The 21,745-nt window shown below is 47.2% G+C and overlaps 2 protein-coding genes and 1 long non-coding RNA gene across 16 annotated transcripts in view; 2 read left to right on the top strand and 1 right to left on the bottom strand.

The window, feature by feature from the left end:
- The first annotated feature begins 6 nt into the window (after positions 1 to 6).
- Positions 7 to 4,443, top strand: LOC101061782 (bromodomain-containing protein 3-like). 8 transcript variants are annotated; one of them, XM_011604501.2, is made up of 11 exons: positions 7 to 156; positions 954 to 1,295; positions 2,149 to 2,286; positions 2,356 to 2,491; positions 2,564 to 2,676; positions 2,756 to 3,067; positions 3,157 to 3,285; positions 3,374 to 3,520; positions 3,699 to 3,820; positions 3,901 to 4,172; positions 4,247 to 4,443. In XM_011604501.2, exons 2-11 carry the CDS (start codon positions 1,104 to 1,106, stop codon positions 4,342 to 4,344), a joined length of 1,659 nt encoding a protein of 552 aa, XP_011602803.1. In that variant the 5' UTR covers positions 7 to 156; positions 954 to 1,103; the 3' UTR covers positions 4,345 to 4,443. The 8 variants fall into 8 exon arrangements, with proteins under 8 accessions (XP_011602803.1, XP_011602805.1, XP_011602804.1 ...); XM_011604503.2 differs by having other exon boundaries at positions 12 to 156; positions 1,078 to 1,295; XM_011604502.2 differs by having other exon boundaries at positions 27 to 345; positions 1,078 to 1,295.
- LOC115250131 (uncharacterized) lies at positions 1,244 to 7,764 on the bottom strand. Its single transcript, XR_003888687.1, has 3 exons — positions 7,674 to 7,764; positions 5,098 to 5,236; positions 1,244 to 1,379 (listed from the first exon to the last, which is right to left on the bottom strand). It is a non-coding gene; the product is annotated as an uncharacterized lncRNA (long non-coding RNA).
- vav2 (vav 2 guanine nucleotide exchange factor) overlaps positions 7,734 to 21,745 on the top strand; it is a 118,835-nt gene continuing 104,823 nt past the window's right edge. For 2 of the 7 annotated variants that reach the window (XM_029837195.1, XM_029837194.1), the window contains exon 1: positions 7,734 to 8,943. In XM_029837195.1, coding sequence (XP_029693055.1) covers positions 8,740 to 8,943 — 204 coding nt within the window. In that variant the 5' untranslated portion in view covers positions 7,734 to 8,739. The remainder of the gene's footprint in view (positions 8,944 to 21,745) is intronic. The other 5 variants (XM_029837192.1, XM_029837191.1, XM_029837196.1 and 2 more) reach the window with 3 other exon arrangements.

Here is a 21,745-nt window from a genome sequence, read left to right as displayed (position 1 = left end):
GGTGTATTTGTCAGTGAACCTATGAAAAAGCGGAGTAGGCTGCAGCGTTGGGAGTGTTTTAGCAGCGCTTATATTTTAATATAAACAATTTTAGCATGTACAAATCCTGCCGTGTCGTCGGGGACGTCGTATTCTGTCATCGCTAAACAAGCTCATGTTAGTAGACACATTTCCCAGGTTGAGCTTTCTTTACGCCCTCGTCCCAACATGTCTTCCTGAAAACATTTTCTAAACAACTGGGTTGGTCAAAACTCCACTTGTGCCGCTTTGTTGATTTCGGTCTCGTCAGCGTCTGCAGACATGCTGGGACGGCTAATCATGGCAACGTAGTGCGTTAGCTTCAAGGTAACTTTGCTCCGTTTGGAAAACTTTTGCTCGGCTCTGAAGGCAAAACTGCGGCGGTAGTCACGGCCGTTAAAAGCTGTTGGTGGCGGCGGTGTTAAAGTCTAAATTTCCTCCGTGTGTTGTCAACAGTGTTGAACTTTTGACGCTAGCTTCCCTGTGACCGTTTCGTGACTTCAGCCTTTTTCTGGCCGGTGTTTAGCCAAGTTAGCTTCGAGCTATATAATGTTATAGTTGGATTTCAGCGTCACCTTTCTAGTAAAATGCATTCTTTACAAATTCAATGCGTGTAATCCCTATATTTATTGTGTTTGCTCGTAATTTGGGGTATATAAAGTGAAAGTAATTACCCTGTCAGCAACCAGAAAGTTCTGCGTAGGAAAATCTGCCCTCCCCAATATTGGCCAAAGTTTTAAAGTTAGGACAATAATAATAATAATGTCATTGCGTAAACAACATTTCAGCCCTAACGTCTTCAAACAGACTAATTCCCAATTACTGGGGTTATGTAAATGTAGACATCAATAAAAATGTGCCAAAGCAGATTGCAACAATAAGATATGTTTCAAAGCATACATAATATCATTTACGTCTTTCCTCTGCTTTGGCAGGTCACGTTTACTTGATATGAAAGTATGAGCCTGGAGTCACCTCAACAATTTAAACACACCTGTAGGCCCGAGCACTAGAATTCCTGGAGAAAAGGACACCCACCGAGGCTGTGTTTATCTGCAGGTCGGCCACTTCCTGTTGCCGTCGCCATGCCAGCGGACGCAGAGTCAGGCGCTCAGCTGGTGAATCCTTCACCTCCTGAGGTAGAGAACCCCGACAAGCCGGGGCGCAGGACCAACCAGCTGCAGTACATGCAGAATATAGTGGTCAAATCCCTGTGGCGGCACCACTACGCCTGGCCTTTCTACGAGCCCGTGGATGCCGTCGGCCTGGGACTGGCAGTGAGTTTCGAACCAATGATCCCGTCTTTGTGTAGCGACGTGGCCAGAGGAGTTCAAACAGCTCTTTTCAGTGAGAGTCCGTGTCTGCGGCATAGCACAGAGTGGATTAATCCGATTGTTTAAACATCTGTAATCTAATAATCGTGGCTGCCAATTATCATATTTACTTGGAACAGGGCTGCTGGCGTGTAAATATTAAGGTTTTTAGTCCGCAGCCATTTGCTTCCATTGAGGTATTGTAGAATCAACAGGTTTGAAGCTACAGATTTCATGTTTCTTTACTATTATTTAATTTCTTTGCAGCAACGATGTACTCTCATTTTGGTACAAAATGACAAAAAATATTGAAAATCCTTCTATTTTTTTGTAGTTTGCTCTTTTCCCTTATGTTTAAAAACAACCCAAATTTCGACACAACTGCATCAAAACCACCCAACGCAACAGGGGAATGTAAGGTTGTGCAAACTTCGTGCCCACATGGATTCAAACAAGTCACCTTCAAATGTGCTAAAATATTCATTATTCTGTATTACATGACTTTCCTCTTCTCTGTACTAATCAGCAGTTAATTAACAAAGTAAAACTGCATCAACTTCGGTAATGGGGATGATTTCATACATGGTCCCTAATGTGTTTCTTAATGAGTTTCAGTTCCAGAGAGGGATTATCAGTGTTTTAAAATGAGATTCCTTAGAAACCAGTGAAATTAAACCAAAGCTATCCGCATGACTAATGAGAGATCGTTACAACTGGTGTCGTTGTCGTCAATGATGTTTCACTTGACTGGAGACTTTTTTTAATGTCTTAGACCGTGCTGATGATGTGCGATTAAACTGTTGGCTTGCTTTCTCAGGATTATCACAAGATCATAACGTCTCCCATGGACTTGGGAACCATTAAGAAACGCCTGGAGAACAACTACTATTGGACCGCGAGTGAATGCCTGCAAGACTTCAACACCATGTTCACCAACTGCTACATTTATAACAAGGTGGGGAGACGCTCCCGTCCTTCTGGAGCCCAAGGGAAATGGATGCTCACAAGTCTCGCTCTGCTTCAGCCTACAGATGACATAGTGCTGATGGCGCTCACTTTGGAAAAGATCTTCCTGCAGAAAGTTGCTCAGATGCCACAGGAGGAAGTGGAGGTTCTTCCTTATGTAGCCAAGGGAAAGGGCAAAAAAGGCAATGCTTCAGGTAGGAAATTGAGAGGCGGGGAACGCCATTTGGATGGAAAACGGACACAAATCTGTGTGTTTTGATGTGAAGGGAAAAACAACGCAAGTGTGACCACAGCTCCCTCGACCCTGAGCTCTCCGCCCCGGGCCGGTCTCAGCACCACCACGTCCAGCGCGGATGGGGAACAGGCAGCTTTGCCAAAAGTAAGTCGCCATTGGTGGTGCCACCGACAATCTGAATGTGAAACTGACAACAGATGTTTTTGTCACCACTCCAACGAAGCAGCAGACCAGCACTGGCGGGTCGCCAACAGCTGGCAGCGGGAGCAGTCCCTCACAGAACCAGAGGTCGCTGCGGAAATCAGGCCGGGTCAACAATCAGCCCAAGAAGACCGTTGAGGAGAAGGAGCCGCCCAAGCCAGAGCACGGCCTGAGCGAGCGGCTCAAGTTTTGCAACGTCATCCTGAAGGAGATGCTGTCCAAGAAGCACGCGGCCTATGCTTGGCCCTTCTACGAGCCCGTCGACGCCGTAGCCTTGCAGTTAAACGATTACCACGACATCATCAAACACCCCATGGACCTGAGCACGGTCAAAGTAGCACTGACAGACGCACGCAATTAAATATCATCTAGTTTTCAATAATTGGGGGGGGTCGTTGGCTGACAACTTTTATGCATTTGCAGAGAAAGCTGGATAGAGGAGAGTACCCCAACGCTGACAGCTTTGCTGCAGATGTGCAGTTGATTTTTTCCAACTGCTACAAATACAACCCCTCCCACCTGGAGGTTGTGGCACACGCCAAAAAGCTGCAGGTGGGCTTTAACTTTCACCCGTTGGTGGAGTGAAATCGGGGATTTTCGTGCCATTATCCAGTTTAAACTCTGCGTTTGTGTGCTTCAGGGTGTATTTGAGAAGAGTTTTGCGAAGATTCCAGATGAGCCAACAGGCACAGGACAGGCGCAGACGGCCGCTTTCGGCAAATCGGACTTGACAGAGGAAGGCGCCACCCGACTTGCTGAGTTGCAAGAACAGGTGGGTGCAGAACAGGTACGTTTGGCCTTTTCTTCAGTTGGGAACGCGACTATTTTGACCTCAGCAGACTGTTAGGGATTTTATCTGCTGCATTGTTGCCTCCCAAATCGCAGAACGGCAAATTTTGGGATGTTGTCTGGGTTAGCATACAACATTTCAGGCACTGACACCGACTCATTTGGACCCCCTCCAGGTTAAAGCTGTGCCTGATCACCTTGCTGCCATCTCTGAAGTCCCCGTGAATAAAAGAAAGAGAAAGGATGATGAAAGCAAAACCGACAGGCAAACCAGAGGCAGTCCGACCTCTGACCCTGGGTAGGCGGGGCTTACACGACTGAAGAAGTCTGCTTTTACACCAGTGTTGCAGATTTGGAACGTTGTGTTATGAATTCCAGGAGTCCTTGCAAGTTAAAAACCTGGGATCCCGATAACAAATGTCTTCCATTGACGTACGAGGAGAAGCACCAGCTGAGCTTGGATATTAACCGTCTACCTGGCAAGAAACTGGGCCGCGTGGTGCAGATCATTCAAACGCTGGAGCCCTCCATGTGCGAGACCAACCCAGACGAGATAGAGATCGACTTTGAGGTGCTGAAGCCGTCCACGCTGCGCCGGCTTCAGCAGTACGTGAAGAAATGTCTGCATCAGAAGTTTAAGAGATTTCAGAGTAAGTGTGACGCGTTACCGCGGTAATGTGCACAGTTTCACCCCTTAGACATATTTTCTTTTTCTTTTATCCAGAGAGAAGCAATCAGGCTGCATCTCAGTCAGGCTGCAGCAGCTCTTCCACATCCTCCTCGTGCAGCTCCACGGACTCCAGTTCAGAATCCGACTCTTGACTGTGTCGTTTTAATTTATTACTGATTTTGTAACTAAAAGCATTAAATGTGTTTATTTTTATATTTGTTAATGGAAAATTAAATTCTCCAGGCTACTTACTCTCTCAATTGACAGCTTTATAGTCACCACACACTATAAATTCTCAGCAAAGAGACATTTTAGTGGTTTTTGTAATCCTTGATCTTTTGAAGGTTTTAGTTATTGCAATAAGTCGAGTATTATACTATAATTATATACTATAATTAAATAGTGATTGCTGTGCTAGGGAATCAACCCAAATGCAGAGAGCAATTTTACACACCCAAAGTCTCAAACTGTTGTCTTCCACACTCCACTAGAGCTTTATTTATACTTGAAGTGAGGAGGATGAGTGATCTCTGGGTGTTTCTTGATACTGTATACTGACCGACTGGCACGCATTTTACCCTTATACCAGCAGGTGGCACTCGTGTCCATCCCTAGATTTAATGGGCTTTCCCTGAACGACAGACTCAGAGTACACATGCATCATATAGTCTTTTTTTTAAGACAAAACTACATATAAAAGAATAGATATATTATTATATAGATATATATGAAATAGATATATTCATAAGCTTCATAAAAAGATGCCACACAAATCCAAGAACACACAGGAAGTATATTCTGTGCAGGCAGTTGCTGGGAGACATGTTATACTATATGTCAGTTGAATTTTCCTCTTATGACATCCAAAAACCTCGGAGCGCGAGTCATCAGCGGCATCTACTCACCTCTGCCACATCTGGCCGTCGCTCAGAACAGAGCAAACCAGCGGTGAAAAGGCGACAGCCACATCTCTGTGAAGCGTCGTGCGGGGCGGTGGTGATGTTGATTCATGCCTCTCTGGGGGCAGATGGTTCTTCTCCCACACTGAAGGACAGACGTCACATGAGGGCACAATAAACGGCCTCGCCTCAATTAAAGCATGTAGAAGGAAGACGAAGTCAACAAAAATCAGAGAAACTCATATGTGCCATTTATGTTGTGATCTCTAATAGGTCTGTGCATGGCAACACAATCTGCTTAAAGATTTATGAGCCATATTTTAGGCTGATAGGACACTACAAAGCTTTTTAGAGGTTAAGAGGTCGTGAGGCTCCATAAGCCAACACCATTTGTGCATCACAGAGTGCGTAATATAAAGAAGGCTAGCAAATGGCCATTTGAGCAGCTCCAGTCCCGTAAGGTTTGAGATGATCCTTTAAGAGTCTTTGCCTGGTCTAATCTGCAACCAAACGTGCATTAAAGCGTTGCTTCTCTTCACCATAACTGCTCGCTGAGAACGGCATGTTTGTGGCAGGAATGCCATGCAGATCCGGTTCTACAACACGAGGAAGTTCATTCCATACAACAAAAAAGGCATTTAATTATTAATGACCCCCAGGTTACAAATCATTAGTGCCACATATGGAGAGAGTATAAAGTTGCAGTTCAATCAATAAAGGCTGATGCATCATAAATAAAAAGAAAGAGCCTTCACAATGCAGCACATTCAGAGATCCATTAGTCAAGCATATCAGGCCTGTGAGAACAGTCGATGATGAGAAAGTGATGATATGTGACAAAACGATTCACAAACAATAATGAATAATCCTCTGACGCGCTGGTTTCATTGACAAAAAAATGATTAACTGATTAATACTGCTGAATGTTTGTGGGGAGCTGGAGCAAAGCGAAGCCCTGCAGGAGGTGATTATTCTGAGAAACCCCAGCATTCTTCACGTCACTGTGCTGGCCAGAGAATGGGCCGGGATCCACAGACCGCGTGGGTAGTTTAGAGGTTAGAGGCCTGGCTTTAATCTGAAACACGCATGCTGCGGTCAGGTACTGTCGTCGGTTATAAAAGTGGAACCTGTGAGAACAGAAAACCGGTCAGAAACCTGTTTAGATGTCCAACAGGAACAAGCCGACCGTGGTTTTGAAAGAGGATCTGCCCGAAGAACAAGTTGAGGACAATAGACGTCAAACCATTTCTGCGTGTTGATGTTAAACAGATCTGGTTTTAAAATGAATACAACAAAGCATTTGGGAGTGATCTGTCAGCATGAAACTAATGACTACAGAGTGCAATGTTCACTTCCCTCCCTCCCTCCCTCCCCAGCTTTGGCCTTGATAAGGGGAAACCAGCATAAATATAAAAAAATATAAATACTGGTAATATAAATAATAGAGCATAACCATAACACCATTATACTGACACAAGCAGCTTGGATGCCAACCCTGACAGCCATGATCAACACTTTCAACTGCTTTCTAAAGCAAAGTCTCGGTGTCTTTATTCATTTATTGTCCGAGCAAATCAAGTTTTTAAAATCCAAAGCATGATAGATTCTACTTTTTCATATGGGAATGTTGAAATTGGTCTTAACCACAAACCAAACACATGCACTTTAAATGGACTGGAGACTTTAAATCAGTGTGTGTGTGTGTGTGTGTGTGTGTGTCCCCTGTGATGGACTGGAGATCTGTCTAGGCGGGTGTATTCCTGTCTTTTACCCGCTGACTGCTGGGATAGACTCTACCTCCCTCATAACTCAAAACCAATTACAAATAAGCAGTGGTGCACAGAAAGCGGACAGAAACTATGCACATTTTTTCTCTCTTTCTCTTCAAAATGCAGCTTTGTGGTTTGCCGCAACAATTTTGTGTCAATGCACATGCAACGCACTGAAGAAAGCTGACAAATGTAGTGATTTTAGGTAACATTTTGGGCTGCAACTTGATCTGAAAGTAGGTGCAACAGCAGTGACGGAACTCAGTCTATTTCTGCATACAATCGAAATTTGAAGTACTATTGTCTAAAGCCCTTCCCACAAATTAGTAAGACTAAATATATTTCACATATAAATGTGAGGTCAATTAAAGTAAACAATTACAGCATTCTCTTTCAAACAATTTTTTTTTTCAATCTCTGGATGCAAATAACCAGGAAACATTTCTTAAGCAATATTTTAATTTCCGCGTTGCATTGCTGACAAGCTTTCATGGAATACAGGTAAATATTGTTTTGAAAGTGAATGCTGTAATTGTTTACTTTTCTTACGTAATGTTTTAATGACATGACAAGGTTTCATGGAATACAGGTAAATTGAATAATAATGAGGGGTGTGTTCGAATTAGACATATCCTCCCCCCGATCCAACTCTACAACCGTCGCACCCCGACTCAAAGCTAAATGGGACGCGGCCTTAATTAGCGTCGCCGGTAACACCTGAGTGCCGGTGTGACGTCGCTACAACCCTATTTCCCTGCCTCTCCGTCTCTGTTGTGTTTTATTCGTCCATCAGAGGGCGTAAAGTCAACTTACAGTTAAAAAAAAGATTCCCTGGAACCAATCTGACTGTCTGGAGCTCACACACTCGAGCCACTTTGGTGAAGTGCGAGCGCGCGATTCAACTCTTCGCCTCTTAAAAAAAAAAAATTAAAAAAAAAATTCTCCAAACAAAGGGCACGCGCGAGCTCGCGAGTGGGAGCACCTGGACGTGGGGCAGGGAGCAGCACGCCCGGACACGTCCGCCGCCAGGGACCGCCGCGCCGCTCCGGTCAGAGGTGCGACCGTTCCAACCCCTCCGTCCGAACGGGGAAGCGAGGAAGGAGGAGGACACCGGAGGGAGAGGAGGAGGGGGGCGGAAGGGAGTCGGGAATCTGAAAAGCAAAGCCGGGAACACGCTACAACAAAGTAACCGGATAGATTACGCAGATCAGCCCAGGCTTCGGGACCCGTTCCCGCTGCCCCGGAGAGCATTGTTGTGGACTCTGGAGGACCGGGGGCAGCCCCGGCCCGGTACAAGTACTGCTTTGTGCCTTTTTTTTTGTTGTGTATTTCTCTGGGAATTAAGGGGAGTTTTTTTTCCGGGGAGTTTTGTTTGACTTGTGGAAATAATGCAAATGAGTTGAAACGCCGTTTCCCCCTCCTCGTTTATCCCAGAGTGGTCCGCAGAAATATGAGACATTTGAAGTCAAGTCGAGCCGTGACAAACCGCTGCATCCAGCTGTTTTACCGCCCGCTACCGTGATTCCTCCCCTACACGCCTTTTCTCCTGGATATGCGAGGAAAAGTTTTTAAGGATGAAGAGGAGAAAATTCCCGTAGCGCGCTCGTGGTTTGTGTTCGCGTCGACGCTGGAGCGGCTGAGCCGGCGGGGTTGTTTGAGTCCCTTTCAAGGCTTCACCATTTCGATTTTGTGGCGACGAGCAGAGCTGACATGCGACTGGGATGTGCGTGTAGCGGGAGCTGCTGATCTAGATTCGCGGAGCCTCTGAAAGCGTGAAAAGAGAAGCCCCGGTGCGCAGGTACAGGCCGGTGCGCGGCGACCACTCGATCACCGAGGACTCGCTTGACTTTGGGAGGAGGGGGATCTCCGGAGCCTCGCCATGGAGGAGTGGAGACAATGCGGGCGGTGGTTGATAGACTGCAAGGTCCTGCCCCCGAACCACCGGGTCGTGTGGCCCTCCGCGGCCGTCTTCGACTTGGCACAGGCGCTTCGGGACGGGGTGCTCCTGTGCCAGATGTTGCACAACCTCTCCCCGGGATCGGTGGACCTGAAGGAGATCAATTTCAGACCCCAGATGTCACAGGTGAGCCGACCTCAGAATAACCCCCCCCAAAAAAACCTGCACAACGACGCCCCCCAGCCTTTGTCTCGCGACTCTGCACATGGCCAGATGTGTCTCAACCATTGTTTTGTTGTTGTTTTGTTTTGTTGACGTCTCTGTGGATAACTGATCACAGCATCCCATAACGTCCTGTCCCACCAAGCACACTTTGTTGCCAGACATCTTCCCGGACCGGCCGCGCTTGCAAAGGATCCAGGTTCTCACCTGCACACGGAGCTCGATGTGAGGGGTTTGAAGGCCATTTGTGGCCGGGTCCGTGTTTTTGTGGCTTCCTCGATGCCTGAATTATTTTAAATAAGTGATATTTATGAACGGATGCTCCCAGTTCCGTGGATCCAACTCAGTCATTTGAGTCTTTACTTATGTCAGAGGTCACGGTGGATGTGGCAGCACGTCTGCACAAGTCTGAGAGGAGGGATTGATGAGGCAAAGTCGTGCCCAATCCCCAAAAATGGTGGCTTACACTCGGATTTCCTTTGATATTTAGACGGCTCTTTTTTCCTGCCGGTCCCTCTCTGGGAAGGGGGCTTTCTGGGAATAACCCTTATGGTATAAAGTCTTAATGAAATGAAATGTTCAGTTGGAGTGTGGCGTGATTAGAGGCTTGGAGCGCCTCGGCCGGGTTAATATGGAGCTCACTCGCCACCTCAGCTTGTTCGTTTTTCCAGGGCCAGAATGAGGAAGTCCTGCAGGATGTTTACACGGCCAGGCTGGGGTAAAAGGGGAATGAAAGTGCATTGTGGCGCAGCGGCAAACATTCCTGACTCGACTTTAGTCTCAAGTCTGAGCTCCCATTAGTGTGGAAAGCTGTGATTTGGTGCCGGGGGGAGAGAGGGGGGGTCAGGTTCAGCCCTCTTGCGTTCGACTGTTGTCATCATCTCTTCTGATCTCTTCTGCAAAGATTGAGAACGTCAAACGCGCCGACGGCACCTTTCCTGCCTGTGATGTTCTCGGCACACCTTCTGTGACCCCTTTCTGTCATCGTAATGTGTGAACGTGGCCGCGTGTCGCATCTGTCTGCCAGGATCTCAACCTGCGACGCCACATTCCTGTTTCCTGGAGAACTTGACTTGAATGGGGAGAACGTGCCTCGAGATCGGGGATTTAGCACTTGAAAGCCCGAGAAGTTGTTACATTTCCTCCCGTTTTCGGGCTAAATCTGTAAGAAAATCCAAAGGTGAGCAGCAGGTTCCATCTCTCGATCCTTCTTCTGCCCGCCCGCCACCAGAGGCCTGGAATTATCAGCTCCAGGAGCTCCAGGACTTCTGTGATCTCCAGGCGAGAGGAAGGTCTGGATGGCACGCTTTGATCCGCCCACTAATCCTCCTGATCTAACTGTGAGGGTCTGTCCTCGGTGACAAATAGGGTTAAACGTGCTCCTGGCAGCAGAACAGAACAGTAGTGCTGATTTATGAGAAGGGAAAGGTCAGAGTGCCGGAACACTCCCGAGTCAGTGGCTGAGCCGAGTGGAGGGGCGGCGCAGTGGCACCATTACATTACTTAGCAAAACTTCTCTCCTCCGAGTGGCTCCACTCGACCCAGGAGGATCCACAGCATCAGAAATGTTCTGTTTGATATGAAATTTCATGGCACAATCTGCGTTTTCTTCACACCAGTTCTAGAAGACGACCGTGACGGAGTTTAAACGCTATTTCTGACCCCGAGCTGCTGATGAATCAGCGCGGATGGGCTAGCATTCTAAAGAGACAGCCGATTAGCGCCTCCCTGAAGGAAGCCGAGGGGCGAATTACTGGAATCTCGGTCTGAGCTCACGGCGCTCCGAATGAACGCGCGACGCCATCGGGCAACATCGGCGGAAACGTGCACGGGAGCGTCGGAAATGATGGCGCGAATAGAACAAACGTCACGTTTCTCATGCGTAATGTGGACGGTCGCCCGGGAAACGCCATTTGGTTGTTATCGCGTTATTGACCGGGACATGTTGGATTACATAAGCACGGGGCAACGTGGAGATGAAGTCACTTTGGTGGGGGGGGGGGATGACAGATTTAACAGGTTCTGCTCATGAGAACGCCCGGACCACCAAATAGTAGCTGTCAGTGGGGTTTCTGCCTATCGCCAGTTCTCAAATGGAAGCCGAACCGATCACCGAAGGGCACTGAAACCCGAGTTGCTGATATCAAGAATCAAGCGCCTCCGGCTGTATCTGAGCACCCCCCCCCTCGCTGAGCCTTTCTCTTCTGTCTGTTTGTTAGGTAGTAGCGAATACCTCGGGGATGAGTCAGACAGATGTGTGTGTGCGTGCGCAGCTTTTAATCTGTGTGCCTGTAGAGCGTGTAAGACACAGCCTACCTGTGTTCACGCAGAGCCGTGTTGGCGGCGCTCCTGGATCTTCTCGGCGCTCCGCAGGGGGGCCGGACCTCACACGTGTGGATTGAAGTTATTCTTCATAGTCTTCACCTGGAATATTGCTGGAATAGAAATAGACCAGCATCTATTATTTAAACTTTAGGCTACAGATATCGTGACGTCGCCGCGGCTGCTGTTTATTTCCAGCTCCGAATAATATCGCCACCACAGAAGAAGAAGAAAAGCGTTAATTTGCCGGCTCACACTCGCGCTCGGGAGGTGGTGACGCTTGAAAGTGGTTTAAAGAGGTGACAGAGTTATCGCGTTACCACGGGGTGATTCATTTTTAGAATTAATGTATTCATTTTTTTAAAAACGCAATTATCACCTGAGCGACCCGCTAACGTTGGAGAAAAGGGGCGCCAACAAGTAGAAGCCACTCGGAGGGTTCGAGCTGAAGGACAAAGAGGACAGAAAGGGGGTTATTAAGTGATTTGTGCTGGCTGCTGTAGGGAGTTTCCATTTTACTGAAGTCTCATCTCGGAGCGCAGCGTGCGCTAGCCTCGGCTAGGAGTTCTAGCGTAGCATCGCACACCTACCTTATGCCATTCATCCTTCCATTCCCACACAGAGGAGAGGGAGTTTGAACTGTAATTCATCAGGCTCATTTATGAACTGAATAATCACGATTAATCCTCTGCGGATTAAACACTTTAATCATTTGAAAGCCCTAGCTTTAGCTGAACCAAACAAGAACAAAAAGATATCAGCATCCGTTACAGCGGGGGAGGTGACTGCTGGACCACTCCTGCAAGCCTCCCTCTGGGGTAATTTAATCTCAGCTTTTGCTCTACTGTTGACCCCTGTGACCCCAGCACCCACCGGATGCAGGTAATATTGCTAATGCAGCTCGTTAGGGACACATCCAGGGTTTCACAGCTGGGACGGTGCCACTGGAAGTTAATAGAATTGACAGCGAGGGAATAGAGCACATGAGCGAAGGGTTCTGTGAGGTATTCCTGCACCCAAAATCATGAAAGTTCTTTTACCTTTTGATCCCAGCGAGCGCTGGCGATATGAACATGCAGGCCTGGAAACAATAGATCATGTCGCGAGGGAATGTGAGAAGCCGCCCCTGAACTGAATTTAACAATGCACTGATACTCAGTTTGGGGATCATAGCTGGTCTCACACTGAGAAAAGGTCACATAGCTTAGCACAGAACAGTATTCCCAGAGCTGTTAGGAATGCAGTGTTTCACTGAAGGTCAAATCATCCATCTTGTAACAAGAAGGAGCTTCTACTTTGGAAAGTTGAGGGATAGTTGGGTGTTTTGAACCTAAAAATGTCCCCATGGTAAAGGAGGTGGTGGGGCTGGAGATCAGATATAAGCTGGTCAAAACAGGAAGCTAAACAGGATAAACAGGATAACGGAGGGAAAACTGGTAAAGCTGTTTCACTGCACTTATTTCCTTGTATCAGGGAGTCTCTCAACCTCGAGGGGTTGCGCCGATTTTTCTGATTAACATGCTGAAGGCGACCTGGAGGACCAGTCAGACAGAGAAAGGGGTCTTTACTCGATCTGACGTTTAAATATTTGTGATAATTGAATTTCCTAAAAAATGTTTTTGTGCCATTCAGGGTCAAATGTGTATGGTTCAATTAAAATAAGTGTGTTCTGTGTCACTCATGCAGAAAGAAGTTAAAAAAAGAGGAAGAGGGAAAGAAAATGGCAAAAATATGTGGTTAGCTTCAAGAGAAGATATATGAAAAGCAATCGGAAAGACTGGGCCATTCAGTGCCATTTAGCAATTATAGCTGCTCTTCATGCTTCTTGGTTATTCTATTATATTCCACAGGCTCCATCCAGCACGTTGACGGAGAATACGACAGGCAGACACATTCAGCATAACAAAGGCTTTGCCATCTTAATGCTTTTGAGAAATGATAATAATACAGTTTTGCAGGAAAAAGAAGTAGAATAAGATGTTTTCCTGCAACCAGAGCAGACCATATAGCTGCCACCGCCTTGTTAAAGTTGCTAGCAGTTTGTCCAGGTGGACAAGTATATTTAAAATCTTTCTTTTGGACCAGTGCCACTGCAAAGGAGCGTTGTCATGTTTTTAGGAAGATTATGTTTTTACCATGTGTTTAGAGTGCTTATAAGCTAGGACCTCAGAATTGTTCGTGACCTAGCTTCCATGCTGCTTAGGCTAACTAACTAGCTAATATGCCTTTTCTAGCATGGTGACTGAGTGTTTTGTATGAATTATTCAAAACTGGTGTAGATTCTTTAACAAATAAACAACATTAATGGAAAATATTGAAAGAACCTATGACATCATTAACATCAGTCAAATATTTATCATCTCATGTGTCCCAATAAGTGTTTGGTGGCAAACAAGAAGAAAACAAAGTGGAGGGTTGTGAAACTGGCCCTAAAAAAAAAAAGGTTCTGTGATTGAAATTGGAAGTGATACAAGTGACAGAATTTGCCACACGGTTGGAAATCAATTTTATTTGACAAATGGAGAAAAATGTGACCATGCTGGGAGTTTTCAATCATTGCGTCGGCCACAACAGCAGATAGAGCAGAGCGTTCCTGGCCAAGTGGCGCTCATCTTTAAACCACACGGCGGTGCATCATATCATCATGTGTCGTCTCCTCCTCTTCTGCTTGTCATTTGGTATTTAGTGATGGCTCGGAACATGACTCAGCCAGTCTGTAAAGCAACCCAAGCTGCAGAGTCGGACCTATTCAAACCACTCCCTCCCTTCAAAGTATGCAGAACATTAATCTTTTCTTCTCCCCCCCCCCTTGCAGTCCTCAGGGAATGCTCCGAGTCAGAAATGAGAGTTCAGAGTTTTTCTGGGGAACTCCACGTTGAACGAATCTCCCCCTCTGAGAGAGCGAGAGAGAGAACTTAAGTGATGTCACGGTGATTGCAGAATCATCTCCCGCTCATGCACAAATGGAAACATCCCAGATGGGTGCAGGTTATTATCTGGCGCACCTCTGGGGAGGACTCACACCCCGACTTTGTTCCAGTTTTTGCCTTTCAAGGACGTACGGGAAGATCAGAGTGTTGCGAACGCTCCATCTGGCCCAGTCTGCGCTGCGGTTGTTGTGGGTGATTAGCACGGGCATGCAGTGGAATGGGGCCTGGATCCTCCCAGAGCCAGCGACGCTCTGCTGGGCGCCATCCCTTCCACATAGAAATGAGGAGAAAAAAAAGAAGAGGAGGCCACGGTTCCACCTCTGTAGTAGCGAGCCAGATGGCTGAGTCCCCCCCCCCATCCCCGCTGTTCTTCTGAAAACAGACCACACAAGATCTTTTTTCTTCATTTTTAATTGCTTTTGGTGGTTTACTTGTTTAATAAATAGGCCCCCGTTTTTGTTGTGATTGAAGGCCGCGATGGGTCTCCATTGGCGACTGTCAGCGGTTGAAACTGCCGTCTTCAGGGCCGCACGCTTGCCCGGAGGCTAGCTCAAGCCACGCCGCTGGTAGACGCACCGCGGCTGCTTCCAGTGGTCGAGAACCCATTAGGATCTGGTTTGGGCTCGGGAGCAAGGCACAGCAGTTCCCATCCCGGCCCCAGCAGACACCTCCAGCCCCAGCTGCACACACACAAAAACACACTGCAATGTCTGGTCTGGGGGGGGAAGATAAACAGCTTTCTGTTTTCTCTACCTCTTTGCCAAATGACACAGATTATATGCGCCGCTGTGACTCAGTGCCTGGCGGAGACCAAGTGCATGAGGGGCGTTTAAACGTTGCACCGGCCACGGATTTATTTATTTTTTTGGTTGCCACATGGACTCAAGGAGCCCACTCGCTGATGCGTATTGATCATATCACATAATTGTCTGTGGAAAAGGAAGGGCACAGAGGAAGGGTTACAGGAGTCCCGTAGAAGGCCAGTAGGTATTGATCCTTCTCCTTGTTAATCATGCTAACAAAGTGGAACAGTTTGCAGGTTAGAGAGGGGGAAGAGATCGTTTCCCCCTCCTTTATCTTTACTGCAGAGGCAGTTTAGAATACAATGGATTCCATGCATAGTGGCTTAAATATTGTCTTATTTTTAGATGGAATTCATCTAAAAATGTAGCATGTTCAGTCCATTATTTGGTTAGCATGTTAACCTATAGTGGGTTTTAAGCGTGTGGGAGAAAGCTGCAGCGTCTGCTGTTGTTGGTTTTTCTGCTGACTTTTATTAGCAGAAAGAGTTTAAACATCTGTTAGCAATGTCGCAACTGTCGGCGCATCCGAAACCTTGAAAGAGTTGTTTGATTTGGAGTTTCTGTATCATCAGGAGAGACGTCACACTGGCGGGAAACGGGACCCCCGCAATAAGAAGACAGTTGTGTGTTGCAACAACAACACACTCCTCGCCACTGTTTCTGCACGAGCATGAGCGCCTGTTGCCTCCATTCATTCAGTCATTATCGATCCCTCGTCTTTTGATCAAAGCTCATGTCAGCGCAGTGGCTAATTTGCAGGTATTTTAGCATTTGTTAGCTCATCGATGGCGAACACTCGCAGCGCAGAAGAAAGAAAGCGATGCGTTCTTTTCCTCCCAGACAATATCGACTGTTTCTGCGGTTTTCTGTATCATGGGCATGTTGTCCTGTCTGCGAGTGATTGATGATGTTTCTAAAACCAATTTCTCATAAGTGCCAGATAGAGGAGGGCAGGTGAGCTTCCTCAATCCCCATTTCCAATCTAAAAAGCAAAAAAAAAGAGGTGAAAATATATCAAACCTGCCACCAGTTTGTTGTTAGCATAATGAAAGCGACCGGGTGTGAAGGTAGGGGAAACATCAGTACTTTAAAATTAATAATGGAAGATCCAGGAGGGGAAACAAGGCGATAATGTAATCGAGAGCAGGCTTATGTCATGTGAAATTGAGCGTATCCCCCCACTGACATATATTGCACATCTGATTCCTGCTAATGGACGCTGCATTGGCAGATGTTTGAACAAACTCATCCATGACCGACAGGTTATTTCAACAATATCTGCATGCCCTGAATATATAAGTAAACAACAAAACAGAAGGAAAACATTTGATGCTAGCAGGCAGTTAGCGTCACTTAGCTAGAAAGCTGAGGGTGGAAGAGGTGGTGGGTTCAGGCTTCTAAGGCTCTTCGTAGCTATAAATAGCCTTGTCATTCATTCACAACCTGCTATTCACATGCTGCTGTTTCTTATCCATGAAATGTTGTGATTGTTGCTGATTCTCCACATTTCATTACTCTTTGGGGCGTTGGAAGCAGCTGAAGGCTTTGCAGAAGCTACTGGATTTCCATTGTTCCACCAGAGGAAGTTCAGAGCTCCAAACCATTGTAAATGACCCCACAGTAGCAAAGCGACGGCAGCGGTATAAGAAATCATCACCAGCGGAGGTCATGCGCTTATGGGTGGATGACATGTTGTTTTTGTAGATAATACTAAAAAGATAGCAGCCATATCTTAAAAGCCCTAGGACGTTCACAGCTTCCTTCTTCCCCCTTAGCTAAAACCTCTAGCCTCAGACAGACGGACCACGCAGACTCTGTCGATTGCAAAACCACACTCCCCAGTAAGATCACCGGGGATCATGATGATGTCATCTACCCTTTACACATGGTCATTGTGATCCCACCTTGTCCTCCAAACTGGTTTAATCTCTGCTGGTCCTCAATGTTCCCAGTTGTGGATTTGCTACGTGCTAACTTGTATTATCTGCAAGGCCACAGTGCGTGCGCACGCAGACGTCCCATCTGGACCTGATGCTGGGTTTGGAATCACCAAGGTGGCACAGTGACCCCATTACACTGCAGCCAGCACAGAAGGGGATTACTAGGGGAATACCGGGGCCGTCTTCAGGTGTCTGAGTGTATAAAGGGAGGAGACGCAGGATGGAAAGAGACTAAGTGCGTTGTGCAACCCCCCCCCCCGCCTTCCTTTCCCTTTAACCAGACAACAAGAAACATCTGGATAGGGAACACAGGCTTGGGAACACACCCATCCCCAGCTTGGATGAGACCAACAATGCTTGGCTCAGACTGTTCACTTGGAGTCTGGACACCCTGCTGTTACCCCCACCAAACCCTGCACAAGCCCTCGCAGTCACCCCCCCCCCCAGAGAAACACGTGGGTGTGCTGTGTTGCCGAGCTGAGCGGCGATGTGCAAAGCGTGCAGTTTCCTTTCTTTCAGAAGTGTTGAGACACACAAGCGACACATGTTTTTCCAGGACGCCCATTGTTGTTTCCTCGGGCCGCCACATCTCGTCCCGTTGCCTTTCCCATCTGTTCTGACTTTATTGGGCTGGTCTGCTTCAGCCCCCCATGCGGGATTAGACATCGCTCTTGTTTAAACTCTGAGTTTGGCTCATTTCTGCCCCGTTGATTCCGTATGAATCAGCAGCGCAGGTGCAGCAGCAACTTCTGCTTTTTATGAAACCTTTCAGTTGCATCTCATTATCTTCCTTTATGTTTGTGCTGTAAATCCGCTTTATTTAGACACAGCGGTTGATGCTGAGCACATACCCCCCCCGCAAACACACACACATGCAAATGAGACAATATTTTGGCTTATATGGGAAATGTGGTAGTTATTTAGCGGTTACACATGCTTTTATTCTGCAAGCCAGGATGACTAATGCTGTGTTTAAAAAATAGAAAATGGCAGAAAGGATAATCACAAGTTTGGCTGGTCTAGATTTGAGCGCTTTCTGTCTTTTCCCTGTGAAAATGGGTCATTCAGTCCCACACGTTTCCCACCGCGGGTTCACTCATTTACCGACAGAAGGCATTTCTGCCCCTTTAACGTACGAATCCGTCTTCTGTCGCGATCAACCGGCCTCCCTCCTTCAGGCGATTGGTTGATGGTTGAGTTCGACCTGTTTGTCTTTGCCTCTGGCGCTGCTCCTCCATTTCTCCTGCCCTTACCTTGTTTTTTCCAATATGGTTTGACCTTGACGTGGGAGTACAGAGGGAGTTATAGATCACATTTTCTCTGGATGACACTCCCGGATGATCTGAGATGATGAACTGCGGGGCCTGCTGACATCTGTCTCTGCCACGTGGTGCTGGCTTCTAGCAGCTTTGCCTTTAGCTTCCTGAAAGCAAACAGACCTTTGAAGCACGTACGTGTGCGTTGTTTACATTCTGCCGGAGACGTAATGTGTTCGAGGTGTTCTAATTTCCACGGGAAGAGCTTGGCGGTTCAGGGTGGCAGCGAGACAGAGGCCACACGCTGACAGATGTAGCACCTCAGGTCTTCAAATGAGTTTTATATGCCAGTAGAACCGATGATCTACTGGGAGATCACTGCAGGCTTCGCTAATTGGAACACGCTCACTTGTAAACGCACAGCTGAGCAGGCGTGGCGAGTGGCAGAGCTGATATATTTTGTCTTCCCTGATCTGATTCGTGTCATCGTCAAGGTCTGCAGGCTCGATGGATGAAGGCACGCCTGGTTCTGTCCGTCACGTGCAGCTTGTGACGATAACCCGGTTATCTGACCCTTCTTCGTTTCGAACCTTTGCCACCAATTCATTTTATTCTGCTCCATCAGCTGGATGCACATCGAGGGGTTGTCACCATACAATCCAAAAAGCCTCAGAAGAAGCATTCTTTAATAGATATTAGCTCTGGGATTAGTTTATTCCACTGTGTTGCCATGACAGCGGGGTAATTATCACTTATATGACAATAGGAATTGCTTGGTCTGATTATGGTACGCACGTTATGACACGTTTTAAGATGCAAAACCTCGAGGCACCTGTTTCTAATCGTATTTGTTGCCCTCCGTGAACAAACAGGATCCTGCCCGGAACCTCAGCGGCACAATACATCAAACAAGTGGAATAAACAGCAGACATTTCCATTTTCTCCCCCACTTAATGACAATTTCCGAGCACCTCGGGATAAACTGGAGTTTGGTAATGAGAAAAATCGGATGGCTCGCCCGACAGCCCAACGTGATGGGGCCGGAGGATTCTCCGCCATTTGTTTTTCGCCCGATTTAACGATGCACTTGATAAATTGGCTATTTTCTTTTAATGCGGTGTTTCCAGCACCTCCCGTCGCAACACCCCCGGGCCAAAGCGGCTTAAAAAGTTTGGGCTAACATCTTTTTGATAGCTTTGCTGGCACGTTCTCAACTCTTCCGTCCTCGAGCAGTTCACCGAGCCGGAATGGACTAGAAAGTTCTCTCTGCCTGTTGAATAATTTAATCACGAAATCATCCGGCCTGTTTTCTTCGTTCCACTGCAGCCATCATTACACGTCTCTGGTGAGGAAAACACAACCACCATCGCAGATGTCTAGCTAACAAGAAAATAAGTTGATTGTCATAAAGGCTGGATTCAAGGAGGGTGAAGGAGCTCCATCCATCCATCCATCCATCCATCCATCCATCCATCCATCCATCCATCCATCCTCTACCGCTTATCCGGGGTCGGGTCGCGGGGACAGCAGCCTAAGAAGAGAAGCCCAGACTTCCCTCTCCCCAGTTACTTCTTCCAGCTCATCCGGGGGGATCCCCAGGCGTTCCCAGACCAGTCGAGAGACATAGTCTCTCCAACGTGTCCTGGGTCTTCCCGGGGGTCTCCTACCGGAGGGACATGCCCTGAACACCTCATCAGGGAGGTGCCCAGGGGGCATCCTGACTAGATGCCCAAGCCACCCCATCTGGCTCCTCTCAACGCGGAGGAGCAGCGACTCTACTCCGAGCTCCTCCCGGATGGCAGAGCTTCTCACCCTATCTCTAAGGGTGGAGGTGAAGGAACTCCATCGAGTCAAAATAGAGGACACATGCACAGACACGCATCACTAAAGAGGAACATAATTGCAGACATGGATTGTTCAAAGTGACTCCTGCAGCAGGTATTGATGAATGTTTAGTTGTTTGTGGCACATGTGTGCTGTTATTGTGCATAATGGAGTCAAATAGTGTCGTTTCAGAGGCATCTCCGCCTAAAGTCTGAGATGATGAACGATTCTTGGTGTTTGGCGGGTGTTCTTAAATTGCCTCTTCAGTGTTGGTCCGCACCAATGCAGCGCCATCGCAAGTCCAAACCGCCCCTGAAAGTGGCTTTTGTGGTCAGATGTTAACACGAGAAGCTGATTCTCACTTTGTCTCCTCTTGTGATCAGGCTAATGTCAATACAAGGTGAAAAAGAAGACTATAATCACCTCAACGCTAAACTTTCACACAGCTCACCTTTGTTCTGTTTAAAGTGTTTTGTAGCACTTGGCAAGTCAGGCGCGCGTGGGGTGTTTGCCTAGTTTGAATTTCTATCTAATTTGGCTCTCCTGATATGTTTCTGTGAAGGATCAGACTGTTCATTGACTGCATATTAAAGCCATATGTCGGCTCTGGTTCCTCCTCAGGACATCGCACTGATGCGGCGAGCATGTGCCATTCATTAGGAGACGTGTAAAGCAGCCCGCCGGTCCAATGAGATTATCAAGGCGGCCTGAAAAACACAGCCCCATCGGTGGAAAGTGGGAGGACAGGCTGGTTTGATGTGCAGCCGTGCACAGAAAGAGCTGTGCCCAAATGCAAATTTCCACACATGTGCCATCTGTAGCTCTTGTTAACCAGGTTCACAATAGCTTTTAACCCCTCGGCGGCCACTTCCTGTAATTTATCCCTCTTTTCTTGCTGAAATGGTGGTAGAAAGTAGAGTACAGCCCCCCTCAACAGAAGCCTCGCTCCTATACATTTTAAGACCATTCTTCTCGCAGCCTCCTGCTTGTGTTGCCAGACAGTGATGGATAGTTTCCAGGGTCAGAGCAAACATAGTGATTGGTTACTCATGGTCTAAGGAGGGGAAAGTGTAAGGAAGCTCATTGCAGGAGCCGAAGAAATTGATCAGAGAGGAACGGCAGGCTGCGGATCGGGATTTAATGAATAATTTAAATGTGGAGGATGACTCAGCACTCTTTGGAAACACATACATTTGAGCTTCGTATGTGTGTTTTGTTTACGATGGGAAGTGTCATGGAGAATATCGCGCGCTCCTTCATGATGGGAAGGGTTTCTTCACAGATCCTTTCATGGTTCTTCGTATTTTAGAATGTTCGGAAGTGACTTAATGATTGTAATTGAATCACACCTATAAGAACATGTAATTCCTACTAATAAAATACCATGTCTGCCTTAATCCCCCCCAAAATGAGCCGTTTGTGAATTTTGCTTGCAATAGAATGTGTTCTAATAATCTGCGTCTCGCTCCTTAACAACAACAGCAGCACGAGAAGTAGGTGAAGCACTCATGTGGACGCTTTCCACAAAGAGCTGAGGAGGCCAAACAGCAGAACAGCTGTAGGCAAGACCTGCTGGGTGGGGGAACATGTCTGTTAGCTGTTAGATTCCATAGATTTCATCGGGCTGCAGAGAATACGAAGTTCCACTCAGTCCCCTTAGCTCCAATGCTAATTAACGGTCTCACTTCTGC

This window comes from Takifugu rubripes, chromosome 6 (assembly GCF_901000725.2).
Source record: "Takifugu rubripes chromosome 6, fTakRub1.2, whole genome shotgun sequence".
In the NCBI taxonomy this organism is placed as follows: Eukaryota; Metazoa; Chordata; class Actinopteri; order Tetraodontiformes; family Tetraodontidae; genus Takifugu; species Takifugu rubripes.
The sequence above is the reverse complement of the archived record's forward strand: the minus strand, read 5'-3'. Positions and strand labels throughout refer to the sequence as shown.

Excerpts from the sequence above, each read along its gene's own strand:
- LOC101061782 (XM_011604501.2), top strand. The coding sequence starts at position 1,104 with ATGCCAGCGGACGCAGAGTCAGGCGCTCAGCTGGTGAATCCTTCACCT. Across the intron at positions 2,287-2,355 it reads ACTGCTACATTTATAACAAG|CCTACAGATGACATAGTGCT; the intron begins GTGGGGAGACGC and ends GCTCTGCTTCAG. Across the intron at positions 3,286-3,373 it reads CACACGCCAAAAAGCTGCAG|GGTGTATTTGAGAAGAGTTT; the intron begins GTGGGCTTTAAC and ends TGTGTGCTTCAG.